The following is a 26045-nucleotide window of genomic DNA, read 5'->3' on the forward strand; positions in this document are numbered from 1 at the left end:
CATCGTAGATATGGCTTCCCTCGGAGGGCCGCTACAACTGTGAACCCATATAAACGAAAGATTACCTCATATACTGTAATTACATGCAATATACACAACACATCGATGAATAGCTAGTTTTGGAATCAGAAGCCGATAAAAACATGTTTTTCAACTATTACATTTCTTTTCAAAGGAGGATTGGTAACAAAAAAATGCTAGCAAATATCTCAATAGCATTACATCAGAACACACTGAGCAATTTTGATTTGCTTTCGCGGGCCACATAAAATGATGTGGCGGGCCGCGTCTGGCCCTCGGGCCACCTGTTTGACAGCTGTGGTCTACAACAATAGCGGAGGTTCTCAAGCTTTTTGAATCACATACCAGCGTCATGACTCAAATTAAGGGAAAATAACAAAACTCTACTTAAATAATGATTCAATTAAAATTCAATTCAATTGGATTAAACAGAGCACGAGATCTATTGAACGTGCTTTTACAAGCTCTTCCAACAGAAACGAAAATCCCCACACAGTCGAAATAGTACCAGTTTATCAGTATTATTCCATTAGTGTGCGCACATCTTTTTTGACCTGCTAAGTCAGTAGCCCAGTCGGAGTATTTCGTTATCTTAGTGCACTGTCAAGACAGCTCCACCCACGAGCTCCCCCTGGCGACATCCAGCGTAACAGCCCTCAGGGGTGAGGGAGGGACGGGGGGCGGGGGGGAGGTTGACTTGAGTGAGGGAGGGGAAAAGAAATGGGTGGACGGAAAGTCCCTGCGTGGAAATCCCCTTGAGTTGGGTTTTTTTTCTCCCTCCTCTCTTACTTTTTTTTTTTTAATGGTTTTAAACGCTATCGTCGGTATCAACGCGAGTAGTCGGTGTGAGCGAGAGGGCTCGTCAAAGTGCGAGCGGTCTCTCAACCCCCCCCCCCCCCCACCTCCCCAAAAAAATATATATGAAAAAATAGCCGCGCCGGGAGGAGAAGCTCGAATGGCGCCGAGCGAGAGGACGAGGCTGCCGAGTATGCGGCGGCCTTTGTTGTAGCACCAGCCCCCGCGCAAGTCGGACAGGTAAGCCCGGCCCGACGACGCGTCTCCTCGGCTCGGCTGCCCAGGCGAGTCCGAGGAGGCTGGAGGGGGTGGTGGTGGTGGTGGTGGCGGCGGCGGTATGGGGCCTCTTCCGAGTCGGTGGAGGAAGCGGCTCACGACAGCCATTGTTTACAAAGACGTCATCGTCCTCCGGCGAGCGGACCGTAGCGGGGGCCGTTTAGCCGGGCTACGGTCGGCAATGAGCGGACACTTTTGGGGGGCCTCGTCGGGCTGTATTGTTGTCGTTAGGGATTACGTCAGCCTCGTTGTCACTGACATGTACTAGTGTATGTCTGACCCCCCCTCTTACTCCTGCACCTGCCACTGGAGACATGAACCGAACCTCTATGGCACAGGTGTCAAATTCAAGCCCCCTAAAGCAGTGATTGCCAACCTTTATTGAACCAAAGCACCCATTTTACAATATACATTTTACAATATTTATAATCTCATCAAATCTCATCAAATCTCTCGGCTCACCACCAAACAAAAATGTCACAAAAATTATGAATACTGAAATAATGATCTTGTCTCAATTTATTCACAAGTTGACTTACTCAGTGTGGAATATGGGCCTGTTCAGCTGAGCACAAGGCGATTTATTATTCAATTATATGAATGGCAGCAAGTGGATACACAGGTTTATTGTACCTTCTGCCATCTAATGGAAGAGCACTTAATTGTTTTGCCTGTTATGATATGTCGCTGTCAGATACTGTCGATGAACAAGTTATATTTGTAATTAATATAGAATACATTTCAGACAAATTACGTGAAATTGGATAATTTCCCACGGCCCTCCAGATGACACACTCACAGCACACTAGTGTGCCACAGCGCCCTGGTTTTGTGTCACTGCTTTAAAAAAAGGTCTACTTCACATTGTCAATATTTAAAACAGTAACCCCAATGTGATATTGGCATACTAAGCAAATAAGGGAAAAACATTTTCACTCAATAGTGCAACGAATGTAAACAAATATATCAACAGTGCACTAGTTTGAAGTCCTGAGTATTTTTGGCGGTACAAAGATACAAAATAAACAAACTGTGCCCTCTGCGATAATGAAGACGTCTTGGATTGTAAACATTATCATTCTCCAGTTATGATGCTATTGTTATTGTTAATTCTATTATTGCTACTTTTAAATGTGCATCATCATTAATAATAATACAGTAGTTAAGTAGTTTTGCCATTTTACCCCACCTGAATAATGGTGACACAATTGACTGTTGCTTTGGTCAGGTGGCCTCACCGCTAGCAGTGGTTAACTGCTAATGCTATGTTTGCTGTGCAGTGAGTGACAGACTGTACTGACTGTGCTAAAATCGTTATGCTTTCCACATAATCACTTGGGTGGTGGTGGTACTTCTTCAAATGAATAACCACAGTGTTGCCTGTTTTTGAGGGTGCTGACATGCCTTGCACATCAGCTAGTTAATAGCATTGCTCCACGTCGCGTTCGAGACGCCACCACACAACGGACCGGCGATGGAGTGGGCCACCTGGTCTGCGTGTTTCCATCGCCGGTCTGGAGAATGGGCGAAGAGTGGCCGCCGAGGACGCGGCATGTTTGTGTGACGACGGCTGAGTTGGACCCAGAGTTTTGATTTTGCCAGCTGAGGAGGCGAGCTTTCTGTTTACTCCCACAACTGGCAACCGGAAGTGAGCAGGAAAAGGATTACTGATTGGTTGTTGTCACGCACATTCCTGCCGTGTTAGATCAAGAAAATATGCAAACAGTTGATGATTGAGATTGAGGTGAAATTTATCACGCTCTTCGATCTTGATCATAAAATCGTCCCACCCTATTATAGGCGATAGCAACTTTACTTAAAGGGACATTTCACTTCAATTTAGGGTGTCATGTAGATGAGTGGTTAGCATGTCTGCCTGACAGTTCTAAGCTTCGGTGTTCAAATCTCAGCTCCGGCGTCCCTGAGTACAAGTGCGTGAAGAACAAAGCAAACTGCATGTTTTTCTTGTTCTTCCATGGCTTATCCAAAAACTCCAAAAACATTCTCCTGAGATTCACTGAAGACTCTAAATCAGAGTTGACAAACTCAGTTTTGTCACAAGCGACCTTGTTGTAATTATGGTTCCCGTCAGAGGGCTAAGACTGTGAAACCATATAAATTGCCTTGTCATATTATTACGTATCGCAGGTGTTGGGCATAATCCTTTCATCTCCAAAATTATCACATTTCAGGAAAACCAAAAAATGGCTCAAGTAGTGATGATTCACCATTTACAAACTCCCCAACTGTTCACTGAAAAACTCACTTATTCACGCTTTCTGTAACGCCCTAAGATGGTCGGCACGTTAGCGGAGGAGTAGCTAAAGGTGGCCACCAATTGATAGCTGGTCAGTTTGACAGCGAACAGCAGTGTGATGGAAGTTTCCAGTAGAGGCCCGACAGGTAGGGATGGAGAAACTGAGGTTTTCTGAAGCCATGAATCATTTTGAGACAATTGGCCTAAAATGATTCACTGTTACGGAGCATTTACAGACATAAAAAGAGCTCCATCTTTTGGCTAAACCTGCATATTGCTTTTCCAGGGCCGCGTTGGCAAAGCTTCTTTCATGGCTGTCTTGTCATGTGTCTCACTACTGTGTACAAAAAAGACCTAGTTGTCTATCATGTCGTTGTGTTCTTCGGTAGATAAATGTTCCGAAGTGACGATTACTATACTTTGATGTCTCATAATAGGTGCTTAAAGATTGGGAATCTGTAAATAATTACAAAATTTATATCAAAGTCAAATTTATTTATATAGTACTTTCCTAACATTAGTCCATGGCTTTGACCCATTATTTTGAGTTAACTGACCTCATAGCCTTTTGAAAAATAACTTGGAAGTAAAATGCTTGTGAAACACAGATATTGACTATTATAGTTGCTGGCAACTTTATCTGAGGCAAATGGGTGATGAAAAACTTCTTATTTTTATAAAATTGTTGGTGCATGTCGTGTCTGGCACGCAACTGTCGCAGCATCAAAGATGTGATTTTTGCTGTATGTAAACTATAGAGCCAACAAACTATCGATGTATACAACTTTGAGTAACCACATATGGGCTCAAATACGCGCCAGCACCGTCCTCACAGACTGAGAGGATGAGAAAAATCCGGGGCTGCAATTCTACCGGTCAACGCCCTTTTTAGGTAGCGAGGAGGCAGCACTACTCCGCAGCACTACTCTCTGCTGTTTTTTATCTACGGTACACTTCAGCATCTCACTGTGTGTGAATCACTACCGAAATGTTTGTAATATAAATATTTTTCTACCTCCTTGGCTTGTTTGTTGAAAGTGATTGTGATGTACTGTACCAATAAAAAAGCCACCATTTGGTGGGTATTTCTGACACACGTAGAGGGGTTGTGAATGAGCTATAGACATGCCCACCCAGTTCAACACTGCTTATACTGCAGCACTACGTATTTTTAAGGGTAATGTTGTAAGATGAGTTGGAAATTAAATTAAAATGTTTTGGGGTCAAAGTTTGCGGTATAAACTATTAATACAGGCAATTCTAAAAATGTTTAGCATGCCGTCTTTTCATGAGTTTTTGCAGTTCGCGGTGGGTCTTGGTCCCTAAAAACCGGAACTAGCGAAGGTTCACTATATACATGGTATATTTTATTAAGCTTGGGTCCTGGGGAAGTACTGTAGGTATGGTGCATATTTATTACAAATTATTAAAGCCTCACTGGAAAAAAAAAAAGGACTCGTTAAAAATGTATAAAATGCCTTAGAAAAAAAGTGGTTAAGTTGTAATATGAGAAAAATTTCCCAGTTTAAGAAGGTAGTCTGAATATTTTTGGTTTTCAGGGCATTGAATTTGATTGCAATTGGACAGTTGTGGTTGTCTTAGAAGAAATCGCCTCTCATCCGAGCAGGATTCATCAGTTCATGCAACAAGGCTTGTTAGGACAGACTAAGTTAATACTGTATTTTGTTGAACAAAATAATTTTAATATTATCATGTGTAAAACAAACATTGTTGTAATGTTGGAAGAAGAAAGTCATATGTATAAAAAGGCGTAATATACAGGAAGAAGAAAGTCATGTATTAAAGGCGTAATATACAAGATAAGTTATTTTTTTTAGAGCATGTTTTTAATAAGAGAAAAAAAGTATAAAATGACTAGCAGAAAAGTCGTAAAATTATGAGAGTAACAAGAATGTCACAGGAGTAAATCTTGGCTTTTACGTGCAGTGTGAAACAGGCTAATATTACATAAAGAAAATTCACCATCAGCACAATGCACAACGAGCATGCGGGAAGTTGGAGGTGATGAGTCAAACAAGCTGAAGTTTGGCTGACTTACCAACTTTTAGCAACAGGCACCTCCAACTTCCTGTGTGCCATGTTGAAACTATAGCTCATTTAAGTGAACACTTAAATACGTGTAAGGCAAGGTACCACTTTTTATATTGACTTTACGGTCAGTGTTATAACAAGTCAGTTGTGGTTAACAATAACATGAGTGCCTTTGTTCAGGTCTGCCATTTAATTCTAAAAACAAAACCCCAGTATTAGAAAACGCATAAAAACATTTAACCCAGAATATTACACAAAAGTTGTCATTTACCACTGTTTCTCTGAACTCACGCAACACAAACATCTGTGTTGCATGAGAATGAAGTTGTAATATGAAAAAAGAGTAAGTTCATAATATTGCAATAAATAAAATCACTATTTTATAAGAATAGTTGTATTTTTCTACTAAAATATTAAAGTAAATAAAATAATTAGTAAAATAAAATGAATAAATAAATTGTAAATTTCAAGGGGGAAAAACACCAACCTCTACCACCTATGAACTGCTACTCCAATCCATCACCATTACTGATATTGGAGTGTATTAACGGGTGTTTAATGTGTTAGTCCCATGCAGGCTGATGATCCCAGTGTGGAAAACAGCAGTGCATTGTAGGATTGCCCCCCGAGCGCAACGGGACGCTGGAGCGTTGTAGTTTTTATTTATTTTTAATTTCTTTTCATTTTAAATGTTTCTTATTTTTTTGTCGAGACAAACCGGAATACAATAATCTCTTTGTGGATTGAATTTGATTTAGCGGAATGATGATTGTGTTTGTGGTGCTTTCCCAAGTGAGCTATAAATTAAGACTCCAATTTAAAAAATAAAAATAAAAAGGGGGAATCTCCGGCGGACATTTCCTCACAGACTAACAGACTCCACTGTCTCCCTCCGTTGTAGTTTCTGCCTTCTACTGCCGCAGCTTCGCCTCTTGCTGGGTCCCCTTCCTTGCCGCCATGTCGCAGGGCCAGAACTTCCTCCCCAAGTTCCTGTTCGTGTCCAATCTGCTAAAAGCGGTGAAGATCCGACAGCGGGTGCCCAACGATGTGGTGAAGCCGGCGGCCAGCGGCGGCCTCATGCACCACCTGCGGGGCATGCACCGCTACACGCTGGAGATGATCGCCATGAACCACTTCCCGCAAGCCTTCCGGGAGGTGGTGCAGGCTGCCATCTTGGACCGGGCCATGCAGGCCTCACTGGAGCAGGAAAAGAAGCTCAACTGGTGCCGGGAGGTGAAGAAGATGGTGCCCCTACGGACCAACGGTAAGAGATGTGCACTTGCTGTTGCTGCTATTGTGCCTTTTCCCCAAGTGACTTTCTTCATGGTTCTGATTGGCTGGAATCAGGTTAAAGGATATAGCACCACCTGTTTGTCTCAAAGTGCAATGTTCACTGTCTGCGATTCTGTGTGTTCTAGATACACTGGTGGTGTTGTCTTTTGCGGAAATTACTTTCTTCAAGTTTCTGATTGGCTAAAGTAAGGTTAAGGGTTATAGCGCCACCTGTTTATTTGTCTCAAAGGGTAATGTTCACAGTCTTCCTACCCATATGAGTCGGCGTGTGCTTGACATGCTGGTGTTATTTGTCTTTTGTGGAAGTTACTTTCTTTAGGTTACTGTGATACAGGAGGATAATGAGAAGGTTAGTCAATACCTTCACATTTGCTAGTGGAGTTACTGTAAGTGACAGCAGTGAGGGCTTCCTGGGGTTCACTTTACTCATTTAGTCATCCCGGATTAGTTTTTAATGTTGCAAAGTCATGTTTTCGTAAAAGGCATGGAACATCCAAGCGCCCGTACACAAGTTTTGAAGCACGCTGGGGAAACTCTGTGGTTTTGCATGCTTTTATTTACAACTCAGGGGTCTGCCCCCTCTTTTTCACCGTGTGTGTAGGGGGGTGTAAATCTCACAGGTTCTTAAATAGATTTACGTCTCCATGCAGTCAGGCATGTCACAGCCGGCTAGACCTCGTTAAATCAAACGTGACCACGCTCTTTTATTTCGTAGTAAACCAAGCGCATCTGTCAAGCACTGTACAGAGGACTCCATTTTTAGAGCAGCCCTTAAAGCAGTGTTGGGATACCTTTTTCATAACGTCTTATATGGGGCCATAGTAAATGTTTAAAAAATATATTTTGTGGTCATTGTAAGGGCCTTTCCATACTCAAAATGTGCAGGTGTGACTAATATTGTGAAAATGTACGTTTGGTAGATGTGGGTGTGACTCGTAAATTTGTCTCAATAGCACTCTATGGAATCTTTTGAAAATTCAGCCCTTGAAGGTAATTTCTCTATCTATCCATTCATTTTCTGTACCGCTTATCCTCGCTAGTGTCGCAAGGGTGCTGGAGCCTTTCCCAGTTATCTTTGGGCGAGAAGCAGGGTACACCCTGAAATGGTCGCCAGCCAATCGCAGGGCACATATAAACAAGCAACCATTCGCACTCACATTCCATTCATACCTACGGGCAATTTAGAGTCTTCAGTTAACCTACCATACATGTTTTGGGATGTGGGATGAAACCGGAGTACCCGGAGAAAACCCACGCAGGCACGGGGAGAACATGCAAACTCTACACAGGGCGAGGCCGGATTTGAACTGTGAGGTGGATGTGCTAACCAGTCGTCCACCATGCCGCCGCAATTTCACTAGTCAATGTGAAATTTGGTAGGTGATGTCTATAATGAGCAAACCCGCAAAAAAAGTCTCAAGAAGCCATGCCGAAAACACAGAGGAATTTGGTTTTAAGTGGCCATTTATAGGGTCATTTCCAGGGGTCCTTCAAAGATGCGGTTCCTATACATTTGGTTTGATTGTTTCTAAATTTTAACAGCATATTCGACAGACGAGTGCTGCTAAACCGTAAATTGGTTGGAGTAGAAATTGGATTGAGTTTTCATCATTGTGTGTGGGCGTAGCATGACACCAAAGTTTGATGATGTTGGAAAACAAGTATCTCTAATAAATCAGTCTTTACAAGATCAACGCTTGATTAAGCGGATGCACGAAAAAGTCTCAAAGACCCACACCTGATAATGAATACAAAGTCGGCCATTTTGTTTTGAAGTAGCCATTTATGGGAATTACAGGGCTCATACTTTTGACAAACTCCTACTTGGGAATTTGCCCAAAGGAGCTTTAATCGGAACAAGCTATCCAAGACAGATAGGCAATGCTAAATTGGCAAAATTTGATGACATTTTGAGGATTCACAATGAAGAGGAGTCCGGGGGCCTGTCCATTGCTTGTAACAGCTTTATGTTATTGTTTCGTACGACGTGGTAGGCTGCATTTAGCCATCGGTTTGCTACCACTGCTCTAAAGGGAAGCATCAGCCCAAACTAGAGGAAGAAGCAGAAATTATCTCACCATTTATCTCAAGCATCATGGTGACAGCATAAATGAGGAACGTGTGTGCGTGTTATATATGTGTTTGTGACTGTTGACTCGAGAGGCTACTGTAACACGCTCACTCACACCAGCTCAGTTCCTCTTCAGAAAGCACCCTGAGGTTGACAAAACTCTGGCCCCCTGCTGCCGGTAATAGCCACATAGAACTTCCTGGCATGTGATGATGTCATCCAGGTGGGACGCACAGTCACACACACCAGAGTTAAAAGCTTTTTCTAACTCTGAAGGACCCAGACGTGACATTCAGCAGAGGACACACACATATTGTCTGCTGCTGAGTCACTGGACACACACACACACACACACACACCGAGCGGAAGTCCATCAATGAAAAGCAAGCCGGAGAAGGTCATAACAGTCATGCTTCTTTGCACCGGCCAGACTAATTTACATTCATCTGATACCCCAAAAATAGCTCTTAAAACTAAAGCTGCAACCAACACATCAGACTTTTGACGCCATGCTCTGCCCACATTGGATGAAGTAGGCAAAAAACTTTGCAATTTAGCATCGCCCATCTGTCTAGGATACCTCAATCATTTTGGTTGGATTCTCTAGTAGGGGTTTGTCAAAGTGGCAGCACGGCGTGAAAAGTGGTTGACACGTCTGCCTCGCAGTTCTGCATTCAATTCTCTGTTCCTGTGTGGAGTTTGCATGGCCACCTTGCGCTTGCATGAGTTTCCTCTGAGTACTCCATTGTCCTCCCACGTGACACAAACATCCACGCCAGGTTCATTGAAAACTGTAAGTTGTCCTTAGATGTGAGTGTGAATGTTGTCTGTATGTGCCTTGCGATTACAGAGCTGCCAAATGTAACTGTAACACGTTGCTCCAAAAATCCGCCATTTTGAGTAACGAGCGAAGTAGTGCGTTACTTTCCCCGGGAATGTAGTAAAATTACAGTTACTTCTTCAAACCATCAGTAGTTACTTTTGCATCATCAATGTCTCTCACCAAATACTAATTTGTAGTTAGTGATTCGAATAAAGAGCAGTCAGCTGCAGCAGCATTTAAGTGAGACCGCTCTATTCTACAAATAGAGGAACGCGATTGGGAAGTGACTGTTTATTACACAATGCACAGTGACGGTGTAGTACCATAAAAGTGCAAAGAAATGCACGATTTCACTGTCGGCACACTATTTTTGTTATTTTCCCGAGTAAAAAGTAAGTAAGTAATTTAATGAGATAAACACTATATTGTTTAAAAAAAAAAAAAAAAGAGGGGGGAAAAAAAGCTGCTTGGTGCATGCGATTTTTATTTCGATTATAGAGTAATGATTATGTTGTGCAATTGAACAGGATGCAAAATGATTTTTATCCTATTACAAAATATACTGCAATAACTGTCCCACAGTAATGTTCTTGACCAAATTTTGAAAATATGGAAATTCAGATCAATTTGTACGAATTCTTCTGGAAGTGAATTTCTATAGGTTGGCAGCTCTGCGATTGGCTGTCAACTAGTCCGGGGTGTATCCTACCTCTCACCCAAAGTCAGAAGGGCTAGGTTCCAGCTCACCTTAATGAAGATATACGTTACAAATGGATGGAGTTCGTCAAAGCCCAAACCCTGGAATTCACCCAAAATGGCCACTTCAGACCAAAATGGCCAACTTCCTGTTCAACTTCGGCAGTAAAAAAGCATCACAATTTAGCGTCATCCATCTATCTAGGACAGGGACCGGCAACCCGTGGCTAAGGAGCCGTATGTGGCTCTTCCATCCTTCTGCTGTGGCTCTCGGTGTGACTTCCCCAGGGTGCACATGCTTGCAAAATTGTGGTGATTTTTCGGGTATCTTGAGGCCCCCCAAAAGATATAATTAATAAACACAAGGATTCCAAGAGGTCATTAGGCCCGCTTTGGAGATACAGGCTTTGCTTGATAATGCAGCATCCGGATTCTTTCCACATGAAACAAACCTTTTACATGCTGATTTGTGGTTGCAGTTAGGCGCGATATATGAGCTACCCCAGGGGTTGGCAGTTAATTTTACAAAGGCACCGTGTGAGTAACTGGAACACTTGTCGAGTGCCATGCCAACATGCTAACCTCAATTGTGTTCAATGTTAATTTGTTTTGTATAAAGCATTACGTTTTATAAGATGTTAATTGTTCATATATGGTATATGTTGTTACAATTATGAAATAAGAATGATTTACAGTCATTAAAATTACAATAACAAATCACAGTTTAATCAACATTTAGAAAAATCATGTCTGCAGTGTGCATAATTTTATAATTTTTTTTAATCTGCTGTTTTTGGTTTCACTTAGGAGCGGTTTTGATATATCAGCTACCCGACTGATAAGACTGATTTGTCATATTTGTCTACTGGACCTCGGCCTTGTCAAAGATTGTTTGTTGTGCTTTTAGGAAGTGTCCTAACACGCCAATAAGGAAGTGTCTATATTTATCCTTAGATATGACAACCTACTACCATAATAAAGTCACAAATGATGAGAACAATGATGATGTGATTATAAGAAAATGGTAGAAATATTATGAAAATAAGTTAAAATGTTAGTAATAATTACAGAAATAAACTAAAATATAAAATATTACAAGATTGAAACACAAATATTACAAGAAAAAGTCAAAATTGCTAAAGGATAAAGTTGCACTTTAATAAGAATTTAGTTTTCACAAAAATGAAGTCAAAATATTAGTCTTAGATTAAAAATATTACTAGAATAAAGTCAAAGTAATTACATGAATAAACCCAGTTTAGGAGAAGTGAAAACTTTACAAGGAATGTTTCTCTGAGAATGGTATGGAAGAACAAGCTCTCAAATGGACAAAAATCCCTATAGATGCACTCCCATCAAGCCTTCCCAGCAGAGAAGCTGACATGTTTCTTCTATTTTAGGCGTAACATGTCCCAATAGTTTTGCCTGTACAGCCTATTACAGTTTCATTCTGACCACACACGGTGAAAAATGCAGACGTCACATCGCACATTCATTCATACTTGATGTGACTGATGATAGGAGCAGCGGTTGTTGTTTCAAGATATGCGCCAGCATTCTGTCCTCCCCTCCCCTCCCCCCACGGAAAGTCCAGGACCAACTGAGTGCTGTGTTTGACAAGCCAGTATGAAGAAGATGAAGAGCACAAGCTGGGAAATTCCTGTGTTTAGTATGGGAACAACAAGGCTTTCTGCACAATCTTTCACAATGAGAGAAAGACCCAAGGAGACTCTTGAGTCAGGATGATTAGGGTTGGGTATAAATGTTGAGTCATCAATGCATTGCAATTCTTTCCCCTGCAAGTAAATATAGATACAGCAAATCTTCCGAATCAATTCACCTCCTGGCCAGTGTAGGGCCATGTGATTGGCATTGTATTGGCGGAAGCCGCACACGACCAACCACCACCACCAACAACAACAACGATGGCGACTAAGCAAGCATCGTGGCAGTATAAAGCGAGCGGCTTCTACTTTTAAATCGGACGTTTGGGCTGCTTTTGAATTCCCCTGTAAATCCGGAGCACAAGAAAGGGACAAAAGACACTCGAACCACGATACGCAATACCAACCCGTAGGTCTGTCACGATAAAAAAAAATGTAAGGCGATATATTTTCTCCAAAACTATCACGATAAACTATAATATTGTTGTGTTTTTAATGCCTCTGAAATCTTGAAAAATAAGGCCCGTCCTTATTATTTTTTAAATTATTTATTTTCTTGCTTTTAAATCAATATTGTTGTTCTTATTTTTGTTGTAGGTTATTATTGTTATTATTATAATCTCAGTTCTTGTTAATCTATTACATTGTTTTTCTTTACTCTGTGATATGGATCCCTTTGTGTCCAAAATAAAGAATAAAGAGCTGCAAGACCAGCCTGGTTAACATGGAGCCTTCTATTCCGATTCTAATCGGTTTAGAAGCCCAAACCAAATGGAAATGCTCCATATAAAAACCTCAATCGGGAAAAACAGGCCGAATGCAAATGAATAGAGAGCTGTCATCATGTGTTTACCTTTGTACTCCACATGCACAAATAAGTTATCATGCACCTTTTTTAATTACAATTTCCAAGAGGAAATAAACATTGTTTACATGCACTTTACCTTTTCAGTGTTTATACACAACTGTCATGTTTTTTTTTTTTTTTTTACTTTTGTTTTCTTTGTTGTTTGTTTTTTGCACAAATAAGTTATGTAAATATTTGTATTTTCAGATGTTTTATTGCTTGAGAAATGTGACGTGACCTGCGACATTTTTACATGGTATCAAAATAAATATTTCAAAATTGTCAAAATGTCCTCTTATTTGTGTATTTCTACTACTTACTGAATCAATACCAAATCAAATGGCAACCTTAAAGAATTGATATTGAATCCAATTGCAACCTAAAGAATTGATATCAAATCCAATTGCAACTTAAAGAATCAAAATCGAATTGTGACTTTCTTAACAAAGCCCAGTTCTAGCATATCAACTGTACATAATATTTTAGATCCTCCACTGCCCACGTTCCATGTTTTGTCAAGATTCCACTCCTTTTACTGATGTTTAAGGTTTTTGCCATAGTATCGTTTCAGTATCGATAACGAGGTACTTAATGCAGGAATAATATCAAAGTCCGAATTTTTGTGTTGTGACAACACTAGTTGGGAGATAAGCCTGGAATTAATGCTTATTTTCAAACAGCTTCTTTCTCATGGTTGACCTCTAAAGGAGAAGCTCAGCCTGTTTGTGCTTTTAGACATGTGAGCGTCGTATAATCGCAGTGTAGCCCACAGCGTGGAAAATCCCCACACTCCTCTTTCCGCGTGCGCACGCACGCACGCACACTATTTAATGTAACTGCACTTTTTTTTCCTCAGTGCGCACTTTGCCTCGGTTAATATCTTTTCTTTGCCTTCTTAGGACATGGTATTCTGTCTGTTTGTCATTAGCTTTCCTTCAAAACCTTGCTTTCACGTCATGTCATTAACAAATCTATTATTAACCAGTAGAATGTAAAAGGAAGATCAGCCTGGTTTCATGGAGCCTTCTATTCAAATTATAATTGGTTTAGAAGCCCAAACTGAATGAAAATGCTCCGTATAAACACCGCAAAAGAATGGAACAGGAATGAAGTTGTAATTTAAAATGAGAAAGATGGCATTTTTAGAAGTATGAAGTCAAATATTACAAGAAAAACTATCACAAGCCCAAAATCTAAATATTTTACAGAATGAAGTTGAGATATTTTGAAAAAAGTATAACTTGTATGAGGGAAAAGTGGCAATTTACAAAGAAAAGAGACCACTTTTATGAGAACAAAAAAGTCTGACTTTATTTTTGTAATATTTAAAGTATTACAAGAAAAAAATGCAAATATTACAAGAATAAAGTCAAAAGTATTACAAAAATAAATTCAGAATATTAAAAGAGAAAAGTTAAATATTAATGAACAAAGTCAAAGTTTTACATGAATATAGTAGAATTATTACAAGAATTAAGTTTTCATTATGAGGAAAAAAGTTCAAATATTACAAGAATTAAGTTACAATTTTATGAGAATTAAGTCAAAATCCCTCCAAATTGTACAAGGATAAAGTTGCAATCTAACAAGGAAAAAAAGACAATGTTTTGCGAGAATCACGTCGCAAAAAGTTGTTCTTAAATAAGAAAATATGAGAAGAAAATTACAGGAATTACATCAATACAAGAAAAAACAATTAAGGTTAAAATAAATACAAATAAAGTTGTGGTTGCTATAAAAAGTAAACATGTGAACAAAATCTAAATGTGCAATTAAAGAGGAAAAAGTAAAAATATTACCAGATTTGCAATTTTACAAGGTAAAGTCAAAATATTTATAGAATTAAATTGCAATTTCTGAAAAGTAAATCAAATTTGTACAATGATGAAGTCACAATTTAACAAGGAAATAAGACATTTCACACGAATAAAGTAGCAAAAAGTTGTAAAGTGAAACACATATTTGAATAAATATAATAACAATTAAGTTGTAACGAAAAAAGTTTAAATAATGGTAAAACAAATAAGAATAATGTTGTAAAAGTCTTACATTTTTTTAGGATAAAGTTGCAATTTCTTGCAATATGTCACCATGTTCTTGCAACTTTTGTAACTTTTTTTTTTTTAAATTTTTCTTTCCAGTCAATAGTCATTTGTAATGGATCTATTTGTCTCTGGCTAATACATAGTATGATATAACGTGTATGTTTTGCGTGTGTTTGTGAAGGAGACGGCAACTGTTTGCTGCATGCTGCCTCCCAGTACATGCTGGGTGTCCAGGACACGGACTTGGTCCTCCGGAAAGCCCTCCACGGAGTTTTAAAAGAGACAGACACTGGCGTCTTTCGGGCACGGTTCCAAGCAGAACTTCTGCACTCCCAAGAGTTCACCCAGACGGGCCTTCGATACACCACCACGGTAATAAGCCATACCTATAACTACGATAACATTCATTCATATTGTTGAATAAAGAAATTAAAAAAGAATGGGTGAAAAATAGAAATAATGTGTTGAATGATTTCCAGAACTGGGAGGACGAGTGGGAAAAGATCATAAAGATGGCGTCTCCGGTCTCCAGTAGCAACGGCCTCCAGTTTGACTCGCTGGAGGACATTCACATCTTCATCCTCTCCAACATCCTCCGCAGACCCATCATCGTCATCGCAGGTACACACAACAATTTCAACTAAAAAGAATAATCCACTTGCCTCAAGTGTACCGGCGGACCGGTACACTCTTGCCGGTGTTGGCTCCTTCCAATACTCCACAGCCTTGCTCCATGTGCAGCGTGTAGATTCACACAACAGAGACACTTAAGGAAAACTTCACTGTTTGTTGTGTTCGCTAGCCCTGCCGCGAGCTAACGAGTTAGTGAGTTAAGGAGCTAAACAGCTCGCTCCACCGCGGCGAAGTCATTTAAAACGTCAGTGCCTTTCCTAGTTGTTGTGTGTGTTAGTCCTCAATTAACACAAACACTGGAACGTTAACTGTTTATTAAGCATAACCTCAGTGGCACACGGTATGAAGCCAGTAGTTGACTACAGCGAACGTCAACGTATATTTGGTTGACGGGTAAAAGGCTCGTCTTTAGCGGACCAACCACACAGTAGCCAGGTTTACATGGAGACTTTTTTGTCATTCTGATTGAAATCATTGTGATGTGCACTACATTTAATCGGAACAGCTGTGTGACATGCACACTTAGTCGTGAACATCACGTCATTTATCAAGATGGAGGTCCGTCATCTATTCAGCACAGTAGTTGGGATTGTTTTGATCCGTTTACTGAAAAAAAACCTTGATGAAAACAACTTATAAGTCGTGAAAAATAAAATCTCTGTCACATACGCGCTCCGTTGGGACCCATCATATTTACGGCGTGCATAAACGATGACGTCACCGTGCCTTCATGTGGAGACTAAGCATGTGCAGACAGCTTTTCCCGGCTCTATTCAGAATGGCGGTATACATGTTGAAAATCTACTTCTGATTGGTTTGCCAAAAGGAATATTCCACCGCTGTAAAACCGAATGAAATTCCATTCGGATTCGGCCGGTTTATTCCAATTGAGGTCTTGATATGGAGCATTTTCATTTGGTTGGGGCTTCTAAACCAATTATAATTGGAATGGAAGGCTCCATGGAAACCAGGCTGATCTTGCAGCCGTTGGCATCCACATCAACAACAAGAAAGGTAATAATAATAATAACAATAACAAAAATACCAATTTAAAAATTAAATATTATAAATAATAAAACATAATAAGGGCAGGCATTATCTTTCATGATTTCAGATGCATTACAAAAAATATCATTTATTGTGATAGTTTTTAGGAAAATAATCGTCTTGGAAAAAATTTAAGTCTTCAATTTCAAGTCAAAATATTCTGTCAATAGTATCAAAATGAATAACTAATTGAACTTGTCTTTTAATTTTACCCTAAAAAAATATAAATTAATAACAAATGAATTTGTTGCAAAGGAAGTTGGAGGAGTTGGAATAGGACTGTCTTGTTCCTCCACTAAAAAGTGATTCTCTTCAACAACAGACCAGGTGCTGAGGAGTATGAAATCCGGTTCCTCCATCTCCCCCCTCAACGTGGGAGGGATTTATCTCCCGCTGCACTGGCCGCCGGCTGAGTGCTACAAGTACCCCATCGTGCTGGGCTATGACTCGCAGCACTTTGCTCCCCTCATCACCATCAAAGACAGCGGCCCTGGTAAGGGCAAGATGTCTGCCTGCCGGGGACTTGTACCTGTGTTTAATAGGCTTGCAATAGGCTGGAAAATTTATATATATTTCTAGTATATTACTAGTATATAGTATATTTCTTCATATTTATCTGAAAGTAGAACTTTATCAACTTTTAGATATTTAGTGAACAATCAATTCTTTCATTGACACACCCTCACAAAAACATGAGTTAACTATGGTATTACTCACCCCCCTGACCCAACCCATTAAAAAACTAACAAAAATGCACCCTTTATCCAAAGATAACAACAAAGTCCCATTCAAAATGTTAAATGAAAATTGCCCTTCCCACCAAAAAAAAATTTCCATTCCGTCAAGTTTCTCAAGCCTGCATTTTTGCTAAACCTTTTTAGGCAATAGGCTCTTCATATTCAACTGTACTTGCATGAAACCAGTTTGCTATAGTCAGGATATTGCTTATGTGAATTTCCCTCAACAATATTTAAATTCCAGTTTAAGAGCAAACCTTCAATTTGACAAAATCTTGGTTATGCCCATAAATTCCCATTGATTCCCATGGAGAGTTTCCAAATTTCCTGGAATTCTGAAAACCTAGTGTTTATTTCCGTTTTGTTTTCCTGCTTAAGAAATAAGAGCTGTGCCTCTGATCAATCCCGGACGAGGAGGCTTTGACGAGCTGAAGGTGCACTTCCTGATGGAGAAGGAGCACCAGCAGAAGGAGAGGCTCCTCAAAGATTACCTGCTGCTCATCGAGATCCCCGTCATTGGATTGGGATACGACGCCACGCGCATCATCAACGCCGCACGGTACTTTTATTTAGAAAGTATGTGAAGGGGGAACAAAATGCCATTTGACTTGACTGGGCAACTTTTGTCAAGCTCAAGGATGACTAGAATGTGACCCAGAACATATACTGTAGCTTACTGCACATTGGCAGTAACAAAGAGGGCTCTATTACAGAGGAGGCCTTTATTACTACAAATAAGAAAAAAGGCATGATATGACGAGAATAGTAAAGTAGAAATATTAAAATAATTAGGTCCCAATTCCTGGGGGGGGGGGGGGGGGGGGGAGGGGGGAAGCCTTCATTTCACGAGAATAGAGTCAAAAAGAAAAAAAAAGTTGACTATTACATGTCACAATTTACAAGAAACCTTTTAAAAAAAGGTAGCAATATCGCAAGCATTAAATTGTGATTAAGAGAAAAAAGTACAAATATTGTGAGAATAAAGTCAAAGTATTACAAGGAAAAAAATTCAATTGAAAATAAAAGTCTTCATTTTACGATAATAGTCAACAAGAAAAAAGTTTAAATATTAGGAGAATAAGGGCACAATTTATCATAAAAAATATACATGAATAAAGTAACAATATGACAAGTTGTGATTACGAGAAAAACTCTCAATTCACAAGACAAGTCTACATTTACTAGACTCACAGTGGTAGGTTTCACCCAAAACACCCGCTAGCTTAATACTAACCTATAATGCTAAACGCTATAGACAGGTTAACAGAAATAAGCGTAGATGTTAGGGTAATTATAAACCTTCAAACAACTGCTACTTTAAGACACATGGAGCAGCAAGACATACAAACAGAACATTCTTCCAGTAGACCTCAGTTCTGTCCACACAATGTGGTACTACATTAAAGGTGCTCAACTCTTGATTCAAACTTGCCTGTACACCCTTTCTTAAGAAACCCTTAAGAAAAACAATTGCTTAAAAATCTGCCATATGGCAGGGCTACGAACGTTGAACTACGAGGAAACACTATTGAAATTGTGGCCAGCATCATAAAAAAACACGTTGATATCAAACCGTGAAAAGGTCCACGGTGGAGGCAATAAGCATTTTGATGTCTGTTGTTCAAAAGGTTGGACAACTTGCCCATGGTGGAGGTCATAAGCATTTTGATGTCTGTTGTCCAAAAGGTTGGACGAGGGCAACTTGCCCGAGGACATGAACCTAATGGAGGACTACCTGCAGCTGGTCAACCACGAGTACCAGCGCTGGCAGGAGGACAAAGAGCAAGCGTGGGCCGCCCAGCCCCAGCGCCCACCGCCCTTCTCCGTCTCGCAGCTCTCGCTAATCGAGATCCGCTGCGCCACGCCGCGCTGCACCTTCTACGTGTCGGTGGACACGCAGCCGCACTGTCACGAATGCTTCGAGAAACGCCAGGCCACCACTACCACCACCGGAACCAGGGTAGAAGGCCTGGTGCACACCAAGGGCGGCGGCTCGGACAGCAGCGAGGGCAGCTCCAGAGGTGGCCGGAGCGGCAGCCCGCTGTCCTCCTCGTCCAGCCGGGTGGTGGTGCTGTCCAGCCCTCGCTCGGCCCTGCCTCCCACCGCACCCAGCCTAAGCTTGTACAGTGAAACTCACGCCATGAAGTGCAAAACCCCCGGCTGCCTCTTCACCCTCAGTGTGGAGCATGACGGACTCTGTGAGCGCTGCTTCAATGCCAGACAGAACCAGGCGCTGCCTGGAGCTGGAACGGGACCTGGAGCCGGAACGGGCCCAGATGTCGTAGCCCCTCACACAGTTGCTACACAGGGTCCCGGGTGGAACGAGTGGGGAGCCCGCGAGGTGGAGACGGAGCGCTGCAGCATGTGCAGGCAGGAAGCGTTTGGGATATTCAACGGGCTATGTCCACCCTGCATGCAGAGTCAGCAGGCTCCAGAAGGGGGTGAGCCACAGCCCAGCAAGCCAAGGACTGAGGCTTCATCTTCGGCTTGGAGCCAGCTGAGGGACCGTGAGCGGCCATGCCTCACCCTGACGCCGGGGCACGCCTCCGCCTGGCAGGCCCCGCTCGCTCGGTCCTGTAAAAGATCCGGTTGCCAGTTCTTTGGGACGCCGGAGAAGTTGGGTTTCTGCACTATTTGCTACGTAGACTATCAGACCAACCACCGTAAGTTCTTTCCCTTCACGCCATTCATCATCAATCCATGTAGCATTCATTCTTTCCATTTCCAATTGGAAATCAAAAATCAAGAAATTAAAAAGTGACTGATTATTTTATGTTTTTTTTATCTGGTGGCACGATGAACGACTGGTTAGCACATCTGCCTCACAGTTGTGAGGACCCGGGTTCAAATCCGGCCTCACCTGTGTGCGTTTGCTTGTTCTCCCCGAGCCTGCATAGGTTTTCTCCAGGTACTCCGGTTTCCTCCCACATCCCAAAAACATGCATGGTAGGTTAATTGAAGACTCTAAATTGCCCATTGGTGTGAATGTGAGTGTGAATGGTTGTTTGTTTATATGTGCCCTGCGATTGGCTGACGACCAGTGCAGGGTTTACTCGCATCTCGCCCGAAGATAGCTGGGATAGGCTCCAGCACACCTGCGACCCTAGTGAGGATAAGTGGTACGGAAAATGAATGAATGAATGTTTTTTAATCTAACCCTAAACAAAAATTGCCCAAGTTTTGCCTGAGCCCAAAATACAAAATGGAAAAACAGGACACAGGACCGAATAGGATTTTAATACAGTGATACCATGACCGGCGGCACTGTGAACGGCCAGATTTGCATGTTCTTGCTGTACGAGCAAGCATCATATACGCCACTGGTTGAGTGAAGTGGAAAAAATGTAAGCAATTATTAAGGTACTGAGATGCCCTCGCATGTGTGCAAGGAGAGCCACAGTCAGAGATGCACTTTCGGCCGTGAACAGGACAAACAGGCAAACACAAATACAAATGAGAACACTCCCAAGGAGCAACTCTGACTCCAGCCCCTGATGTCACTCACCAGGCTACGCCTCTTGAAGGCACGCCTCAAGCACAAATACTACAGTGAATACAGTAATGACACTTTATGAAACCAGTTTTTTTCTGGTTTATTCTTTTTATGCCATACTGTATTATTTCTCTTCTCTCTTGGGCGACTGTGGCTCAGCTGGTAGAGTGGATCATCCAGTGACCGAAAGGTTGCCGATTTGAATCCTGGCTCTGCTGTCTGCTGTCGAAGTGTCCTTGGGCACAATACTGAACCCTAAATTGTTTCCAGTGGGCATGGCAGCAACCGCCCATTGGTGTATGAATGTATACGTGAATGGGTGAATATGAGCCTCTAAACCGCATTGAGCACCATATGGTGTAGATCTGGTCCCCCAACCTTTTTTCAGTCATGGACCGGTTCAAGGATGATGATTTTACATGGCCTGGAAGTTTGATTATTAACATTAGAAAAGTCACTTTTCGATTGCTAATTGAAAATGGATGGAAAAAAATATACATGTATCATCGTCTTTTCACATGATTCAGGAACTTTGTGTGCTTCCGTTCCAGATCTGACACCTCCCCCCCCAGCCCCGGCACAGGGCCGGCACGGTGTGGAGGCCGGCTTCCAGAACGCCACGCGGTGTCGGGGGCCGGGCTGCGGCGCGGTGGGCAAGGCCATGCTGGAAGGCTACTGCGACAAATGCTATGTCAAAGAGCAAAGCGCACGACTCAACCAAGTGGCGCATCGCACGCCAGACTCCCCTCCTCCTGTCGTGGTAGGTGCCACTTCCTCTTTTTTGACTTCAATCAAATCTGGGGGGGAGGGGGATTGTTATCTTGGTTATTTACAGTATATGGCAATGATTACTTTTTGGGGATAGGATTAGAAATATTCATTTTGGATCATCACAGATCCCAATCAGTGTCATCTAGGGTGCCTGAAAGAAGAAGAAACAAACTGGTATTAGAAAAAAAAAGTTTGGTTCAATAGTGCTGTAAGTCCAACAATCTGCCAAGTTTATTAATATTTCATGAAAGGTAATACATAAATTTTACAACTTGCACCCGAGATAAAGCACTGCTTACTTTTTGAGTCTTCTACCAATTTCTGGGTTGTTTTTGTGGAAGCTGAAGCCTGCTGTCATGGGCGCGGCCATTTTGGAAATGAGAATTGGCCCAGTGTAGCAGGAAAGGGGCTGAGTGCAATAAAGGACTGTCCCCTATATCTAAAAAGTTGAATCAAACCTTGATTTCGATCAGTATTCCTCTGAAAGATATACCTTTTCTTGATTAATGTCTGCACTTAATAAAAAAAGGACAAAAATGGAGTGAGCCCACTTAATTTTTCTCTCCCTGTAATACCCTCACATGTGGGAAGGGAGAGCTCACTCGCGCATGAGCTGCTGTCTGTCTGCCTCAGTTCACGCCCAGACACTCACACTGGAACAAATTGGGATTTACTGTTTAGTAGTTTATGATTTGTTTAGTTTTTTATATTTAAGAAAATATTTATCCTAATATTTCAGGAAACACTTTATTTTTATTGTATTTTATTTTATGGGAAATGGCAGGTGTCAATTTTAGATAGACGTTTATTTTGTTGACTTAACCTTTTACCCTGTGTCACGTATGCCCCAATAGCGTGAGCGAGCCACCAAACCCAGATCCACGCAGCAGTCGCAGACACAAACGCAGACCCAGTGCCGGCGGAGTGGCTGCAGCAACGTATCTCCGGGCTGCACGGACCTCTGCCCCGAGTGTCACACGCGGGGCCAGGGCCGGGACGCCGGCCGGCGGGCGCAGGCGCCCAAGGAGAAATCCAAGCAGCGGTGCCGGACGCAGGGCTGCGACCACTACGCAAACCAGGAGAAACAGGGCTACTGCAACGAGTGCGACCACTTCAAACAGATCTACCGCGGCTGAACGCCAGCCCCTCTCGCCTACTAACCAACTAACTAACTAGCTAGTGACTAACTAGTAACCTTATGGCCTGAAAATCACCCCCCCCACCCCTGCCCCAAAATCCTTTAACATCATTTCCTCCCCTGTGTAGAATGTGAAGAGAGAGCGCGTGTGTGCACATGGGGGGATAAGCGAAAATGTGTATGTGTGTGTGTGTGTGTGTGTGTGTGTGTGCGCGCGCGCAGAGTTGACATGGCCTCCACAATACCTCTTTGTGCAGTCATGACCATCTGACGAGCTGTGACCACACATGTACAAAATGTATTTAGAGGTACTTGCCCACTCGTGCCGTACGCAATGATTGTATGTCAACCGGAAGCATCCGATTTTTTTATGTTTTATTTTTGCTTTCTAGATCAGTGTTTCCCAACCTGTATTAAGCCGAGGCACATACAGTAGTTTACATTAGAAAAATGTCACTAAAAAGCATACAGAAAAGCGTGGACAGGGAACTGAGCCCCACCGTTAATAGTGAAAACCCCCCCACACCAAATTTTTTTTTAAATTGCCAATAGAGGCCACAAATTGGTGACAAAGCACTACTTTTGTCAAGTACTTTTGTCATCAACTCACGTCAACATAGTTCCATGGCACAAGATGCAATAAGATAATGCCAAGAGCAAAAAAAACTATGAATAGATGAGTTTTTCAGGAATAATGGGGGATAAGTACCCTCCCAAAAAATGCCAATAGGTGAATCCTCAAGTCACAAATATGCATGGTACAATGGGAACCGAGCCCTGCCATGAATAGCCAAACATTGCATGTAATTGGCAGCCCCCCTCAAGTTTTTTAAATGTAGAATTGTGTACATTTGTGTAAACCGTAAATATATGAAAAACTATGATTCCAAAACTTTCAGATCATTTCAAGCACATTTTACATTACCGTTATCTCGTGTACATGCACATGCAGCAGACTCTCCTTAACAACACAGACTAAACTTGGCTCCTTCCTAACATAACAAAGTTTATCTCTAATTTGAGACGCCGCTTCGACATACTTTCTTGACACTTCTATCAGTACAATTAGCCAGGGCTTTTCCACCATCTTGTGGCATTTTAGGGCATTACAGAAAGATGAACAAAGCTACATTATTTGTATATAATAAATATACATTTTCGGACAGATTAAGTGAAATTGGATAAAACACTAATGTCCCATAGTGGTTGGGAATCACTGTTCTAGACCACAGCCAAGGATTTCTAGCCCTCGTCTGTCTGTCTGTCCATCTGTTTGTCTCGACGCATCCGTCTGTGCCTGTCTGTCTTAGCATTTTTTTCTCCAAGGTATGAGCGATAGAGTGGTGGAGTTGTGACCAATCAAAATGGTCCCCGTCCCTCCAAATTCAAATGCTTCGATGTTCTTGCCCCCCCAAAAAATGGACTTATAATTAGTACGGTGTGATTGCATCATACACAAGTCATTTGAGGGAAATCCGCCTCTGTATTATGTTAACGTCACGTATGCTAAATGAGTAGATGTGTGTCCAAACGTGCGTGGGAATTTTTTTGGGGGAAAAAGTATATTTTCCAGCGTTTAGGGTCCCCAGAAATGCACTTTTTTAAGAACACGCTGACCAGGGTAGAGACTTGCAAAAAAGTGTCTTGTCTCCTTTGTATGATGTCACATTTAAGGGACGGCCGTGCATGTCACTAAGGCTGCGTTCAAACTCTTTCACTCTCTCACTACTCCCTACTCCCCATGTAGGGTTGCACTAAATAGTGAGCTCATTCATAACAACTTTTGGACACTACACGGAACTGACGTCACCGTTGTCGCACAATTGCAAAGTAGGCTGTTGCGGTTGTTTAAAAAGAGAGAGAGAAAAAGATTGCTGCATTAGTTCAACGTACTGTTACTGTACATTCCTATAAAATTTAGGGTGATGAATTTGATCACTAAGCATTCGGACACCTCTACAAAATGGCGTAACTACTAAATATAGTGCACTATAAAGTGGTTAATGAGTGATTTCGGACACAGCATAAGTCTACTATCAATTAATTGTTGGATTATTATTTGTTTTGAATTCCTCTCGTAGCTCAATTTTCCCATAGCTATTTATGGTGATAACTAAAAAGAACAAGAAATACTGTGAGAATAAAGTCGTAATCTTACAATCACAATGTTGTATATTTTTTTTTAGGGGAATCATCTTCTTCCCTCCTTTTAAAAACTTCAACTTCATTTGATCTCTTTTTATTTTGTGCCATGCCAGGGAGTTTCCCACTATTATACTTAAGTTTTATGCTGAGATTTATTCCAAATGCACTTAGTGTGGAAAATGGTGGAAAATATACTTTTTTACCTTTTTTTTTTTAAATATTATTCCCATGTATGTGTGGCCTTAACTCTATGTTTAATATTAAAGAGTGCAAGACAGACAGGGCAGGGCCCTGTTGGATGTGGTGATACATGCACAGAGAGCCTCTCCACTGTAGCCAGTGGAGACTTCATTCAGCATTTATGTTCTAGCTTTTTTAAACCCCGACTTAAAACAGATCAGTTGCCTTGATGTTGTTTTTTTGCCTGTTTACTGACTACTTAAGCACCTATACGCAGGCCGTATCCACACACAAACACACACACACACACACACAACCCTTTGATTGCCTGCTTGGTCCGGCACAATGTATCTGAATGTGTTTGTGCTGCTGCTGTAACAGCACAGTATTGTATTGGGGCTGATCCTCCAGAAGTTTTGCCTTTACGACGGACCAGAGGGGCCTGATCCCCAGATCAGTGCTCCCACTTATTATTATTAATATTTCTATAACTCTCCTGTTACGTCGTGGATAATTAAAAACAAAGTTCACAAGCCTCATTTGTGAGAGGTAATGCCCTGAATAGTGATAGTAATGAGATATAAACCATGTGTATTGGAACTTTTTACCGTTTCTCACATCATTACACACGCCCGGGTCAAATTGATCCAGGAACAAGCTTGCTTTTTCCTGAGAAACGCACCTAACAGGAGGGTTAAATTGCATTTGTGAATATGGATCTGGGTCCGTGCTGTAGGACCTTTTGACCTGATGCCTCATCTTTAAAACACACACACACTGAAAACACACACGTACGTCTCAAAACTGACATTCCTATTTTATTTTTTTACTAGGGAATTTTGTTTTTGTTTTGGTTGGTTCCAGATGTATTTTAATAATAGCTTTGGTTTCCTTTTTTGGTGTTGTTTTTATTGCCAAAATAATGTACATGTGCCATCAAGCGCCAAGCGGTTGTTGTTATACCTCCTTAAAAATGGCCGCCTCAGACAAGATCATCGCAGTGCACTTTGTTTGATACAGTGGGATGCCCCAAAGTCCAACACTCCAAAGGTCAAATAATT

General features: G+C 41.5%; 1 protein-coding gene across 2 annotated transcripts; it reads left to right on the top strand.

Moving 5' to 3' along the window:
- Positions 1 to 729: 729 nt before the first annotated feature.
- On the top strand, positions 730 to 25201 carry tnfaip3 (tumor necrosis factor, alpha-induced protein 3). Of its 2 annotated transcripts, XM_061789332.1 has the most exons (9): positions 731 to 1056; positions 6303 to 6665; positions 15022 to 15212; positions 15320 to 15461; positions 16843 to 17013; positions 17636 to 17816; positions 18944 to 19920; positions 21302 to 21510; positions 22376 to 25201. In XM_061789332.1, exons 2-9 carry the CDS (start codon positions 6359 to 6361, stop codon positions 22655 to 22657), a joined length of 2460 nt encoding a protein of 819 aa, XP_061645316.1. In that variant the 5' UTR covers positions 731 to 1056; positions 6303 to 6358; the 3' UTR covers positions 22658 to 25201. The 2 variants fall into 2 exon arrangements, with proteins under 2 accessions (XP_061645317.1, XP_061645316.1); XM_061789333.1 differs by lacking the exon at positions 16843 to 17013 and having other exon boundaries at positions 730 to 1056.
- The last annotated feature ends 844 nt before the right edge of the window (positions 25202 to 26045 follow it).

This window comes from Phyllopteryx taeniolatus, chromosome 11 (genome assembly GCF_024500385.1).
Source record: "Phyllopteryx taeniolatus isolate TA_2022b chromosome 11, UOR_Ptae_1.2, whole genome shotgun sequence".
Lineage (NCBI taxonomy): Eukaryota > Metazoa > Chordata > Actinopteri > Syngnathiformes > Syngnathidae > Phyllopteryx > Phyllopteryx taeniolatus.